Source organism: Aethalodelphis obliquidens, unplaced genomic scaffold (genome assembly GCF_003676395.1).
Source record: "Aethalodelphis obliquidens isolate GAN/ISIS:26980383/991018 unplaced genomic scaffold, ASM367639v1 scaffold9, whole genome shotgun sequence".
NCBI classification, from domain to species: Eukaryota; Metazoa; Chordata; class Mammalia; order Artiodactyla; family Delphinidae; genus Aethalodelphis; species Aethalodelphis obliquidens.
In genome coordinates, this window is record NW_020837953.1 from 12,720,847 (window position 1) to 12,735,501 (window position 14,655).

Here is a 14,655-nt window from a genome sequence, read left to right on the forward strand (position 1 = left end):
CACACACACACACACACACACACACACACACACACACACACACACACGGTACCACTACCACATGCGTGAAGGGCCTGCCTTCCTGAGACTGTAGCTTATGGTTAGCTAATGGTTCAGCTTCTCAGCCCTCAGCCAGCAGGCCCTGTCAGCCTACCAAACCTGCCGCCTAGCTAGCTACCTTCATTTCCTCCAACTAACATTGCATATTCTACCATCCAGGCAGTTAGGTAATATATCATCTCCATGTAAAAGGCCCTTATGTCTCTCAGTTGGTAACTAATTTAAATAATCTGGTAATTCTTTCTGTCCACCATGCTCCCTTCTTATATAACTAGTTTTCTATTATTGGTCAAATTCCACAAATCATGTGCCCTATTGTAATAAATGCCAGTTTCCGCTGGTGATCCTAAGTGATTATACCAGGCACACCGTTTAGGAATGAAAATTTTCTCTTTCATTTATTCCTTTTATTTCTTAAGGACTTTGAGTGAATTATTTGGATATTTTAGTATCTTAGGTTCAAACTGTTGTGATTCTTTTTTTTTTTTAACATCTTTATTGGAGTATAATTGCTTTACAATGGTGTGTTAGTTTCTGCTGTATAATAAAGTGCATCAACTATACATATACATATATTCCCATATCCCCTCCCTCTTGCATCTCCCTCCCACCCTCACTACTGCACAGTGATTCTTGAATGTCCACTTTTGTTTTTATTTGCATATAGAACATGCAGATTTTGTAATCCTATCTTAAGAGCTACAGGTTAAAACACTAGTCTACACTTATCTGCTTGGGCCACTAGGTGGTGTACACATATGTCTGTGAACTGTAGGTTAAAGGGATTTGTCACCAAGTTAGATTTAATTCATCACCACAGGAGTGGTACAGACAGTAGGAGCTGTAGGAGTCCAGGAGAGAGCTCTGGTACCAATAATTCTATGAAAAGGGGCAAGGCAGGGGTCACATGGTCTATAATAATAACAAAACATCAATACAAAGTGCCTGGTGATCCTATGGGTGGGAGTAAAGGAAGGAAGGTCTCCAGAGGAGGTGGACAGATAATATTGCTGCTGAGATGGCAGGAGCAAAATCATAAAGGCAGGAATCCCCAAAGCCGTGACAGGGGGGAAGTCCTGTAGAGGAAGGGGCATGCTTACTTTCCATGCTGATGAATTCCTACCTAACAGGGTTGTTGCAGAGGGAATAATGAAATAGTTGAATCATTTGAGCTAGATGGCATCAAGCATTCCTTTCAGCCTTTGTGCTGGGCAATGGCAATAGAGAGAGGAAATGGCATAGTCTTATCCTCAAGTAAAGACCACATGAGAGAAACAGAAGGAAACAGATAATTAAGACAGAGCATGATACAAAAGTTAGGTTTTACAAGATGCATTGGAAGAACAAAGTGTGAAATATTCTGTTCTGAGGAAAGGAGAGAAGGGGGTTAGGTCTGGGAGCTGAGGTGCAGAGCAGACCTCATGGACGTCTTGAGATGTGAGGAGGGAGCTCCGTGAAGATCTCAGGAGATTAGTTAGAACAGCGTGAGCAAAGGCATAGGGATTTGAAAGGATAATGTGCATTCCAGGAATGGTTCAGCTGAGTTTAGCGATGTTTACTGAGGGCTATTGTGTGCCATGGACTGAATAATAGATGTTCCAGGCCCTTAAGATGCCCCTCAGCTAGTGAGGAAGACACACAAGCACTGAAAATTGCTGTGTGAGAGGTTAGCTTAAAATTTCTTCTCTTAAATTCTCAGCTCTGTCATTTAGCCCCCAGGGTCCTGGCTACAGGCGTGCTCAGAGAACTCTACACCGGAAGGGGAGCCCACAAGCACAGTGTCTGGCTGTATTTGACTCAGAGTCACTGACAGTATTTCAGTCTCACTCACTCATTTTAGAGGTATGAAGTTCAAGGCCGGAGACATAACAGTAAGTTATCCAAAACCACAGAGAGGAGCTAGGACACAAGGCCAGGTCTGTCCGTGCTCCTGTCAGGTTTTCTTCCCTTTTTTCTCTACTGGACCCTGGACACAGAATCACCATTTAGAGATAGATCTTAATGAGGAAATAGACACTTTTCAGATAAATGGACCTCTTTCACCAACGGCGATTGCCACAAAACCAAGCTTATGGAAAAATAGAAGGACAGATTGTCTTCCTTCCTCATGTATGAGGGAAGGGCCTAGCCTCACAGGCTGGCCTTGGCAAAGGCAGTGTGAGCCAGTTGTCCCACTAGCCTGGTTCTGTGATTGGGAGAGCAGGCAATCTGGCTCCAGCAGTCCTTCTAGCTTGCATATGTGGGTGTGTGTTTCATTTCAGCACGACAATGTGTGCTCACAGTGGAGGTCAGTGACATCTTGGAGTTGCACTGTTGCTTGAAAATGTCAACTGGAATGAATTATGAGCTGGCAGTAAAACAGGGATGCGTGATTAAGACGGCTATGAAAGGCTACAGACCTGCTTTTAGGGCCCTGAAAAATCATTAGAGAGGGGGATAGAGAGAGAGATAGAGATAGATAGAGATAGAGAGATCTTAAAGAGGTTTTGACTGGGACAGATCAAATTTAAATGGAAGAGGAGGGGACCACAAGGGCCAGGAGATTTGAGACCAGGTCTTATAAGGAAAAGGTGAAGGAACTGGGAATATTTAACCAGGAGGGAAGATGACACAGATCTTCTTCAGACCTCCAAGCTTGTCATGGGCTGAAGCAGCTAGAAACAGGGATGATTTCATAAGGAAGCAGCTTTTAACCCTGCTCAAAGTAGAGCTATTTAGGGACACGGGTTCGATGGCTTGTCAGGGAACTAAAATCCCACATGCCGTGTGGCATGGCCAAAAAAAACAGAAAAAAAATTTTTAACTGACAAAACGTGAGTTCCCTGTCAGGCAAAAGGATAAAACAGAATCAGTTCATACAACTGGTGGGGACATTGCTGAGGGGATTCCTATACTGGTGGCAGGTCAGACTCAATGACCTTTGAGCTCTGGTACCAATAATTCTATGAAAAGGGGCAAGGCAGGTTTTATAAAGCAAGGGTCACATGGTCTATAATAACAACAAAACATCAATACAAAAATAGCTCTTTTTATTAAGCACCTATTAAGTACTAGGCATCATGCTAAGTGATTTATTGTGCATGATCATATATTGGACTTTCAAGCCAAGATTAGAACTGACTGAATTCTAATCCTGGCTCTCTCATTCAATGAAGATGTGGTCTTAGGCAGATAATTTCTCCTGTCTGAACCCCATGTCCCTCTGTTGTACATTACCAACCCTGTAGGATTGCCAAGAGTGTAAGAAGAAATGACACATCAAAGTGCCTGGTACTGTGCCTGGCATATATTCAGTACTCAGAAAATGTTGCTGCCTTCTCCTTTCTGCTTAAGCAGAATTTCAGGAAGCCATTCTAGGGGAGAGGCAAGATAAAGAGGGAAATGTAGGTGAGATGAAATATGGCAAAGGACCCGCTGGATGAAGTACCAGATAATCAGAAGCTCCTGCAATGTGTATCCTTGAAGCAGTGGTTCTCAAAGTGAAGTTTGTTAGGACCCCTTTTTAAGAAAAAAGAAACTACATATTAATGGAAATTGCTATTAATAGAAAATGGCTATTAATAGAAAATCAAGTGTAGGAAAGAGAGAGAGGTTGACTGAGGCTTAAGGAATCCTGCCTTGTCTTTAAGAGAGTTGCTTACCACTGCCCCATCCTCAGCCTACAATACCCTCTCCTCCACCCTCAGGTTCCCATGACATCCATTTCAGGACTAGGCTTCTCCATAAGTATGGTGTGATAGGGGGCGAGCCAACTGAGATACTGACCACCTCAGCCCTTGGGGCCAAGGCTAGTTGCCTCCAAACTTCATCTATCTGGGCTAGTGTACCTGACAAATATTATTTTCTTTGTTGTATGGTACAGAGAGATGAGGATTCAGTTAGAAAAGTAATGGTTTGTTCATCAGTAATTGAAATTGTCATAGCATTGTTGAGCAGATTTAATAAATAAACCAGCCCCCAGGAGCATCTTGGTTAGAAAGGAGTATCAGGAGGGTGACAGTGACTTAAGGACCCAAGGCAAAGAGGGTTGCCAGGATATCAGACACTTAACCAGTACAGCCAGTGTGACCAAAGAGAAATCTGAGGCTGCCTGGTACGGAGGAGTGAGCCATGGCTGGGAGTCTGGAAAGGGACTTTCTTTGTGGCTATAGGTAAGCCACATTCCTCTCAGGACTTCATTTTCCCGAAGTATAAGATAGGTCTGACTGGAAGGTCTCTAAGGCCCTTTCGGCTCTGGCCAGAAAGGCTATGCATTCCCCCTTGTCTCTAGGGTACAAGGCCTCCCTGCAGGACTGTGAGACCACGTCCTCCGCAATACAGCTTGCTGTGCGTGTCTGAACATCCCCTTTGCACATTCACCCTGACCTGCTAAGCAACGAGTTTGGCTCTGGCTTGAATCAGCGCTCTCACAATGTGTTTTCTTTTGCAGCAACAGCGGCACCTAGACCTCCTGACGATAACCAGCCCTGGTGAGTAGGTGTGGCCATTCTGCTTGGGCTTTTCCCTTGTTTCCCAGAGTGATGCCTGGTTGTCTATCCAAATGTAATTCCTGCCCTCCTCCTTTGGCTTCCTGAATGAACAGCAGAGTTCTTGTGTCATGAATGATCCTTCTCCCCCATCCTCTACCCCACAGGCGGTTTCTTTTCTCTTCCCCAGCTCTGTGCCGCCTTGTCTTGACTCTGCAGATGGCAGGGTTGGTACTATGATGTTGCTGCATATTCCAGGGCCAGGTTCTCCCCAGATCACTCAGTGGGTCCAGGTGTCAAGGAAGTGCCCTGGTCTCCTGAGAAATAAGCTTGAAGATCATGGGGAATGGGGAAACTGCTTGGTAGATGGCATGGAATGAAGGGAGGACAGTTAATGAGGAAAGGCCCGTCTGGGGAAGTGACCAGGTTTGGTCTCCTGTGACTCTTGTCACTCACCTTTAGGAAGGACAAGTCCCACAACAAAGCTATGGCCCTGGGATTTAAAGCTCCTTTCCTTCCCCTCGGTCTGGCATATAGCCCAGAGAAAAGTTGAGCAGTTTAGTTTTACCAGAAGGTATTTTATTTCAGTTTGGGAACTTGAGGCAAAACTGGCCAACAAGAGATGCTGTTCTCTCTTGGAATCCAAGGAGATGATAGTGCCAGCAGTGAGCATTCAAGAGTGGGTGTGGTGGTCCATCTTCATTCATTGGTGATGTTCTAAATATTTAATGGCCCCGGTGGCCCTCTACTGTGCTGGGCATTAACACTTTGTTTACCGGACTGTGGGGAGATGGCATCCTGAGGAAGGGACTGGTGTGGGGGGGTGGTCACATGGCAGGGTTGGGGAGCTCTAGGAGTGGCTAATTACCAATAAATATGGAGGTATTTCAGTATTTTAGTAACCAATATAGCTGTACCACGTCATCCTGCCTACCACCCAGCCTGTTGCTGTGTCCAGGGCCAATTGGCTCACAAGGAGATTGAGAAATTGTCCTCTGCAGGCACTATCTTAGCCCAAAGGCTGGTTATCTGTCTATGTAACTGGGATATAAGACAATGACTGCAAATGGAATTTGCATCCACCCAGTTCAGGTGGCCTTACTACATTTCCACCTGATAGATCTCTTTGAACTTGGGACTTCAGAAGAACAAAGATGAACTGGTTTGAAAACGTTCAGTCTAACCCATAGAATGAACTGTGTTTAACAAGTATCTAATTAACATATATAGAAATTCCAAATCATGGGCTAATAATATTAGAATGGCTCAGTTGTGTGACCTACCAATCCCTTCCCACTAAGGTGTTGGTAAGTGATTATCTTTGGCCCGTCCGTCCGGTTAATTGCTTTCCTTCATGATTGTTTTCCGTTCTGCTCCACAAATGCTGACCCAGATTGCCTGCTTTCACATCCCAGTCTCATCTGGTCACACCCTGATATGATGCCGACATGTGAATTGGAGAGGTTTCTTGATCCGTCTTCAGTTGCTTCAGAAGGAGACTTTTAGACTCTGTTAACTGCATTTCTTTTGCACCAGCTCTTTCCGTTCCTAATTGCTACTGCACGAATTCAAGCAGAATAGTTGTGACTCTCAGTGCACTCTTTTTGGGCAAACTGTTAAGCACTGCCAGAGTTTGGAATGGTTTATAATTTTCCCTACTCTTAGATGAGAAAAGACTATTTTCTGGGTCAAAGCTTCTCAAAAGTCATGTTGCGTCACACGAGTATACAGTACTGCAAGTAGGCTACATTTGTGTGATATTGTAAGATATACACTCGTGATATATTGATCCACTCATCTCTCAGGGGTACAGGTAGGTCCCAGGATAACTGAGCTGCCAAGGTGGTAGCCTCTACTCCAGTGTACCAAGTGTTATCCATGTGTGTCATGACTTGGAAAGGTTAGGAAAGACCATTAGGCTGTGTATTACCTGGACAACTCTAGTCCATGTCAGAATCACTTCCCTCTACTGTCAATAACTGTCTCTCACTTTCAAAGTCATCTCCATTCCCCACCTCACCAGAAGCTGCTACAGCTAGCAAGGGGCATGCTACCTCTCTGGGGATGCCAGTGGGAGGTACCAGCTTGTTTGCACTCGTCACCAGACCATCCTCAACACAGAACTGCAGTCTGATTCTGCCACTCCTCATCAGCTAGGAGCCTTCAGAAATGCTGGCTGGGAATTTGGAAGCCTTAAAAACCTGTGTTATCTTCTTTAAACTCTTATTTTGTTCATCGTGAATAATTTTGAATTCACAGAAAAGAGTAGAGATAAAATGAGGAGTCATTTATTGCCCCCCTCACCACCAAACAGCTTGGCTTTATCATATCAACATAGTGCCATATGTGCTACAGAGGCCCCTATTAAAAAAATTATAGATCTAGTTGAGACTTTTCTGTACTCCTAGCTGATTGCATCTCTCTCCCTTCACTCTATAGGTAATCACTGTAATAAATTCAATGATTTTCTATATCTATATATCCAAAAATGTGACTGGTATAACTGGTATTGTTTTACAAATTCCTATAAGTGATGTCACACTATAAATGTCATACTGAACTTTTCCCTTACTTATTATACTGTAGAGATTAATTCCTGTGAATACATGTAGCTCTGGTTCAATCATTTTAACTGCTATGATTACATAGCAATTATGATTACACCACAATTTCTTTTTCCATTTTATTGATCATAATTTAGGTTATTTCCAGTTTTTTTGCAATTTTAAATAATACTACTTGGAGCATTTTGTGCATAAGTATGAGAATTTATCTAGAACATATAACTAGGAGAGGAATTACTGATTGCATGCATCTTCAAATTTACTGTATAATGGCCAGTTGTTTTCTAAAGTAGTTGAACAAATTTATACTTCAAAGTATAAGAACAGCAAAGTATAATAGTTTCCATTTCTCTGAATCCTCCACACTTGGAATCATCAGACATAAATTTTTACCAGTCATCATGATAAATGTAAAATGTTATCCCATTGTTTTTATAATATGTGTTTCCCTGATTACTGGTGGGGTTTAATATCTTTTCGTATGTTTATTGGCCACTTTGCTTTCTTCTGTGAACTGACTTTTCATATCATTTTTCAATTTTCTCTTGGGTTGTTTCTTTTTATTGACTTTTAATTCTTTGTTATTCTGCATGTTGATACTTTGTCACTTAATATGCATTGCAAATATCTTACCCCAGATGGTGGCTTGTGTTTTTTGATTTATGATGTATTTTGATTTATGGAAGGGTTTTTTTTATTTTAATGTAGTTGAATGTATGAATATTGCTTTATGAACTTTGCTTTTATGACTTATTTAAGAAATCCTTCCCTACCTGAATATCATATTCTCCTGTATTCTAAAAATTGTCAAGTTTTACACCACACTTGGGTAGTTATCTCATTTAGGACTGATCATTGTGTATGATATGAGCTGGGGATTTAATTTGTTGTTTACATATGGATAACCCATTATCTCAGTGTCATTCAACAACTAGTTCATTCTTTCTTCCACTTATTAGCAACTACACATGATGATGATGATGATGAAGAGCCAATTGACTTTTCCTACACAGCTTATAAATTTTTGTGTTCTCCTGTTTATTGCATCTCAAGATTTTCCTGTTACCTTATTAAAGTAGACCCCTTAATAACTGTTTTAGTGAGAGTCCATGAGAAACTATCTTAATCTATATATGTTCTTATTTTGACTTATCTTTGGGATGATAGTTTGGCAAGGTATAAATTTTAGCTTGAGGAGGACTTCCCTTCATTCTTTGAACTTTTTTTTTTTCATTTTTTTCTGACATCCACAGTTGCTAATAAGAAGTCTGCCATTATTTGTTTATGGTAATTTATCTTTTCTTGGGTAGGTTTAAAGACTTTCCTTTTGATCTTCATGCTCTGCTTTTTCACTTTAATGTGTCTGGATGTGAATTTATTTCTGTTTACCCTGCTTGGTACTCTGAGTAGTCTTTCTACCTAAGAGTCTATGTCTTTCTTTATTTTTTTTGTTTTTTTGTGTGTGTGTGGTACACGGGCCTCTCACTGTTGTGGCCTCTCCCGTTGCGGAACACAGGCTCCGGACGCGCAGGCTCAGCGGCCATGGCTCACGGGCCCAGCCGCTCCACGGCACGTGGGATCTTCCCGGACCGGGGCACGAACCCGTGTCCCCTGTATCAGCAGGCGGACTCTCAACCACTGCGCCACCAGGCAAGCCCCTGTGTCTTTCTTTAATTCTGAGAAATTATTGGCAAATTATCCCTTCAAAGATTGCCTTTTCTTCATTCCTTTGATTCTCTTCTTCAATAATTTCTATTAGATGAATGTTGGAGTCTCTCAAGTGGCCCTCCATGATTTTTTACTAATTTTTCATAATTTTTAGCATTTTATTTTACTGCACTGATTCTGAGTTCCCCACAAGTAACTTGAATTCATAAATTCACTTTTTGACCATATCTAGTCTGGATTATTTTCCTGTCTTTTTCAATATCTCAGTGATTATTTTTAATTTCCAAGATTTCTAATTTTGTTCATATCCACCTGCTCTTGTTTTATTTCTGCCTGTTCTGTTTCATAATTTCTTATTCTGTTTTAACATTTTCATTTGTTTCTTCGAACATCTTCAATATGCTTATTTTAAAATCTTTGTTCTATAAAATAAGTTTCATCTGGAGTGAATTCAAGTTATAACTGTTGATTTTATTTAGTATCATTTTTAGCATTTAATTTCTTCACGTGTTTTGAAATTTTACTTTGTAATATCACTTTGAGAAGGAAGTTTTCTGTTACTCTCTCTCCCCAGCCCTGACCACCACCACCACCCCTCCCCACCACCCCTGCAAACTCCCACTATGCTCACATATCCCTATATGGTGGATTTTGCAGTTGACTCTACCCATATTTTCAGTATAGGACCTGGTAAATATTGGGGATATGGAGAACTGGTGACAAAAAGTCAGCAGGATAGTATAACTTTGCTTCTGTTTCTTTTGTCTATATTCCTTGCCTCTCTAGGCCTACAGCACACAGGAGCTGTCTGTGTGCTGTAGGCCTAGAGTGGCAAGGAATATAGACAAAGGAAACAGGAGCAAAGTTTCTGCAGCAGCCTTTTTTTTTCCTAGGCTTCTTTCATAACAGGGGAGCCCCACCCTAGATCCTTGTTCTAAGCAGAAGACCTTGTCTCTGATCCTCATCTCCTATAGAGCATTTTAGGAGGCTCCTAGGAGTCCAACTTTCAGCTGCTACTGCCTGCTGCTATATCCAGATCTCAACAAACAAGTAGCCTCAGGAGCATGTATCCTTTTGCATTTCCGTACTTTTCAGCTTCATGGAGATATGTCTCTTGCAGTGGAGCCCAACTACATATTTTCATTTCTTTTTTTCATATATTATTCAATATTACTATTTGATGGGAATGAATGGGCTTATTGAAGCATGAACTTATTTAGTCATGTGGCCCAGAAGTCCAACTACAGTTTTTTTCTTACTTTTTGGAAAGTTTATTCTCCTATAACCTCTTCAGCAGAAGGGAGGCAGTATGAGGAAATATTTTTCTCCTATCCAAGTGAGACTTTTATCACCAGATTGATGAAAGAGACTGTTATTTTTTGGGACTTCCCTGGTGGTCCAGTGGGTAAGACTCCGCGCTCACAATGTAGGGGGCCCAGGTTTGATCCCTGGTTGGGGAACTAGATCCCTCGTGCATCCCTCAACTAAGAGTCTGCATGCCGTGGCTAAGAATCCGCATGCCACAACTAAGAAGTCTGCATGTCACAACTAAAGATCCCTCATACCACAATGAAGGTCCCTCATGCTGTGACTAAGACCCAGCGCAGCCAAAATAAATAATAAATAAATAAATATTTTTAAAAAAGAGAGACAGTTACTTTTTGCATGTGTATATACAAACATATATGTAATTTAAAAAATAAAATTATAATGATCCTATATAAAATATATAGGAATATAATGTGAACATTTTTTTAATATTGTTAAACATTCTCAGAGGGACTTTTATATAGCTGAAAAGCATTCTATATTAAATTTATCTATTATTGTATATTAAATTGTCCCTGATGATTTAATTATAAATAATACCACAGTGAACATTCTTGTATAAAGATTTTTGTGTGCATCTTTAATTATTTCTTTAGGAAAAATTCCTAGAATGAGAATTACTAAGAAAAGTTATACATAGTTCACTAATCATGACAGACTAACTCACACCAAAGTAATAATGACATCAAAATTACAGAGACTTAAAAAGTAAAGGTTTATTTGTTACATTTGGTACATGTCTCTCATGGATTGGAGTCGGTTCTGCTCTACTTCATCTTTACTCTGGCACCCAGGCTGACCAAGCATCCTTTATTTGGAACATTGCTCTATGTCTTAGTTTGGGTTCCCTAAGAAGCAGAACTTGAGACAAAGATTTTAATGCAAGTAGTTTATTTGGGAGGTGATCCCAGAGACCTTGGCGGGAGGTAGGGAAGTGATACAAGAAAATGAAGAAAGATTCGTTATCAAGCAAGCTACCACTGACAGCAAGTGGAATTTAATCCTACAGGGAAACCCGGGAAGTCAGTGTGGAAAATAAGCCTCAGAGTTATCCCTTAGGGGCAAAGGAGTGGGAGTGAGGGTGGGGGTGTTAATTCCCTGACACTTCCAATCTGCTCAATGTATGGACATAGCAGATTCCAGTGGCCCAAGAAAGCCCTCAGGAGAGGTTTGCAGATGTCGGCAATTGGAAAGCATTCAATATGTGCAGAAATAATAAGTGCCGGGAGAATATGTGAGGTTGCAGAAAAGTGCTGACAGCACCTGCCATATGGGTAGTCATGGCAGAGGGAAAAGGGAGAGATGGTGAGCCATGTACCTTCTCTTAAAAATTTTTAGAAGGGGTCACTTTTGCCCAGATATCCTATATCAAAGCAGTCATATGACCACTTCTAATTCAACAAGGTAGAGATGCAGAATCTTCCTACAGGGAAGGGCACTGCATTGAGAAGAGCTAGAATATTTGGCCATGATGATTATATCTTTTCACACTTCTAGAAAGATTTTGTGTTCCCACCATCAAGTTAAAAGTGCTGGTCATAGCTTTAAAAAAATAACACCTTTACTGAGATATAATTCATATGCAATAAAATTCATCCTTTAAAGGACACCATTTAGTGGTTTTCAGTACATTCACAGAATTGTACAATCATAACCACTAATTCCAGAACATTATTACTACTCCAAAAAGGAACTCTGTACCCATTCGCAGCCACCCCCCATTTTTGCCTTCCCCTAGGCCCTGGCAACCACTAATTTACTTTCTATCTCTATGGGTTTGCCTATTCTAGACATCTCATATAAATGGAATTGTACAGTATGTGGCCTTTTGTGACCGGATTTTTTTCACTTAGCATGATGTTTTCAAGGTCCATCCATATTATAGCATGTATCAGTACTTCATTCCTTTTTATTGCCAAATAATATTCCATTGTATGGATATATCACAGCTTGCCTACCCATTCATCTAGTGATGAACATTTCAGTTGTTTACATTTTTGGCTACTGTAAATAATGCTGCCATAGATATTTGTGAGCAAGTAAAAACTATTTTTTCATTCTCTTGGACATATACCTAGGAATGGAATGGCTGGATCATTTGGTAAATGTTAAGGTAAACATTTTGAGAAACTGCCCCTGTTTTCTAAAGTAGCTGTGCCATTTTGCATTCTCATCAGCAATGTAAGATGTTTCTAAGTTCTCTGCATCCTCTCTTGTGATCTATCTTTTGATTATAGTCATCCTAGTGGGTGTAAAGTGGTATCTCACAGTAGTTTTGGTTTGCATTTTCCTAAAGACTTATGACGTTGAACATATTTTCACGTGCTTATTGGCCATTTGTATATCTTCTTTGGAGAAATGTTTAGTCAAGTTATTTTCCCTTAGTCATTTAAATTAGGTTATATTTTGTCTTTTTATTCTTGAGTTGTAAGAGTTTTTAAGTGTATACTCTGAGTACAGATACATGATTTGCAAATATGTTTTCCTGTTCTGTGGGTTGTCTTTTCACTTGCTTGATGTTCTTTAAAGCCAAAATTTTTATTTTGATGAAAGTTCAATTTATCTATTTTGTTGCTTTTGTTGCTTATACTTTTGGTATCATAGCCAAGAAAACATTGCCTAATGTCACAAAGATGTACTCCTATGAGTTAATTTTTATATGATATAAGACTCCAATTTGTCTCTTTTGCATGTGATTGTCCAGCTTTGCTAGCACCATTTGTTGAAAAAAAAACCTGTTCTTTCCCCTGTTGGTTTATCTTGGCACCCTTGTCAAATGGTCATTAACTTTTTGATGGTATAGACTAAAAGGACAGCATTTAGGAAGTATCTAAATGTTGGCACTCAGTGCCAGAACTGTGTTAGGCGCTCTACATGTATTTTTCATATAATTCTCCCCACTGTCCCATAAGGCAGGCATCATCTTTCCTGACTTGCAAATGAGAAAGGAAGGTGCTGCTCCATTAGAATTGCCCACATAAATACATTTAATAAGTGAGTGATGGAGTCAGGATTCAAATACAGATCTGTCTGATCCTAAATCCTTTACCTTTTCTACTGCTACGTATAAATATTACTTCATGTGTGATATTGGCCCACAGAGTCTTCTTTCTCAGACAGAATTAAAGCTGACCTACTTTGCTGGTGATAAGGAAAGTGTGAAATGTTGGGGACATCATAGTCATGGGGCTTTTCCACTAACTAGGCTGCATTCTGAAGAGACAATTGATTTCCTTAAAATATCACAGAAACTTCCAGAAAAAAATCACAGATTTGTTCCTGATTGCAAATATCCACACAAAAAAATGTATCCCCTCTTAACCTTGTTAAAACAATACCTATGTTAAACGGTGACTGAACCTGCTGACCATTACATGACAACTTTGGGCTTTGTCTCCAGTTAAAGTCCCCCATGATGTACCTGTAGCCCCTCTGAAGACTAAAGGAACAAGAGAGGCCAAACTAGCCATTATTCCTGCTTCATGGACATTTTTAGAGCCAGCAAAGCCTATGGAGCCAGTCCAGAGGGGCCAGGACCAGATGTGAAGCCAAGCCAGGGTACTCCCGACCTCACGGCCAGAAAGTTAGCAGCACAGTGAATACACACAGAGGGGATGGTTCAAAAAAGGCGTGCACTTCATTAAAACAACTTTAAAGAGATCTTTAAAGGAGATAAACAAATTACTCCTAGTCCCACAGCCTTAGCACAATAAAAAACCTAATTCTATTTATACATTTTTCCCTTTCAGTTCTTGTCTATATGCAGAAACATATTTACATAATTGCAACCACAGTAAGTTTTTATGTACATCTTTTTTCACTTAACATTATTTCATAAACAATCTTCATGTTGCGATGTAGTTTGCATATTTACCATCTTTTTATAATAACTTTCTCTATTAAAAAATTGCACATGCCCATAGTACAAATTTTGAAAAACACAGATAAGTTAAAAAGATGAAATATCAGTTATCTCCCAGAGGCAATCACTGTTTAATATTTTAATACATTTACTTCTTTGCCTTTTTTTCTATGCATGTATAATTTTGTTTTACATAGTTGAGATCATATAGAATATAAAATTTTATCCTGATTTTTCACTTAATATTACAACAGAAATATTTTCCCATGCCAATGATATTGGATATTTGACTTGATTTTAGTTTTTCCATCTTATGAATAATTTATCAACCTTTGTGTATATAGCTGTGTCTACATTTTAGCTTATTGTCTTAAGATAAATTAGTAGGGATGGAATTACTAGATCCATGAGCATTTTATGAGCATTTTAAAGGCACACTTATTCTTAAAAGCTCTACTCTCTTCCATCTTTTAAACGTAACCTTGTTTACAAAAATACACGTCTTATTGTTGTGCATTTGTGTTACTTCCAGATGTTTTTCTCTTATAAATGACTCTACCGTAAAATTATTTGTGAAAAAAGCTTTTACTTCTTTTGCATAAGTTTTTTATCTGGCTATTTTCAAAGTATAATTGCTGGGCCAAAGAGCATTAATATGTTTAAGGAATTATTAAGTCTTACTGCCAACTCATTTTCCAGAAAGGTT

The 14,655-nt window shown here is 39.8% G+C and overlaps 1 protein-coding gene across 2 annotated transcripts in view; it reads left to right on the forward strand.

Annotated features, from left to right (window-relative positions):
• Nucleotides 1-14,655, forward strand: part of AGBL4 (AGBL carboxypeptidase 4) — a 1,265,610-nt gene that overhangs the window by 919,171 nt on the left and 331,784 nt on the right. For both annotated transcript variants that reach the window (XM_027108602.1, XM_027108603.1), the window contains exon 5: nucleotides 4,490-4,529. In XM_027108602.1, coding sequence (XP_026964403.1) covers nucleotides 4,490-4,529 — 40 coding nt within the window. The remainder of the gene's footprint in view (nucleotides 1-4,489; nucleotides 4,530-14,655) is intronic.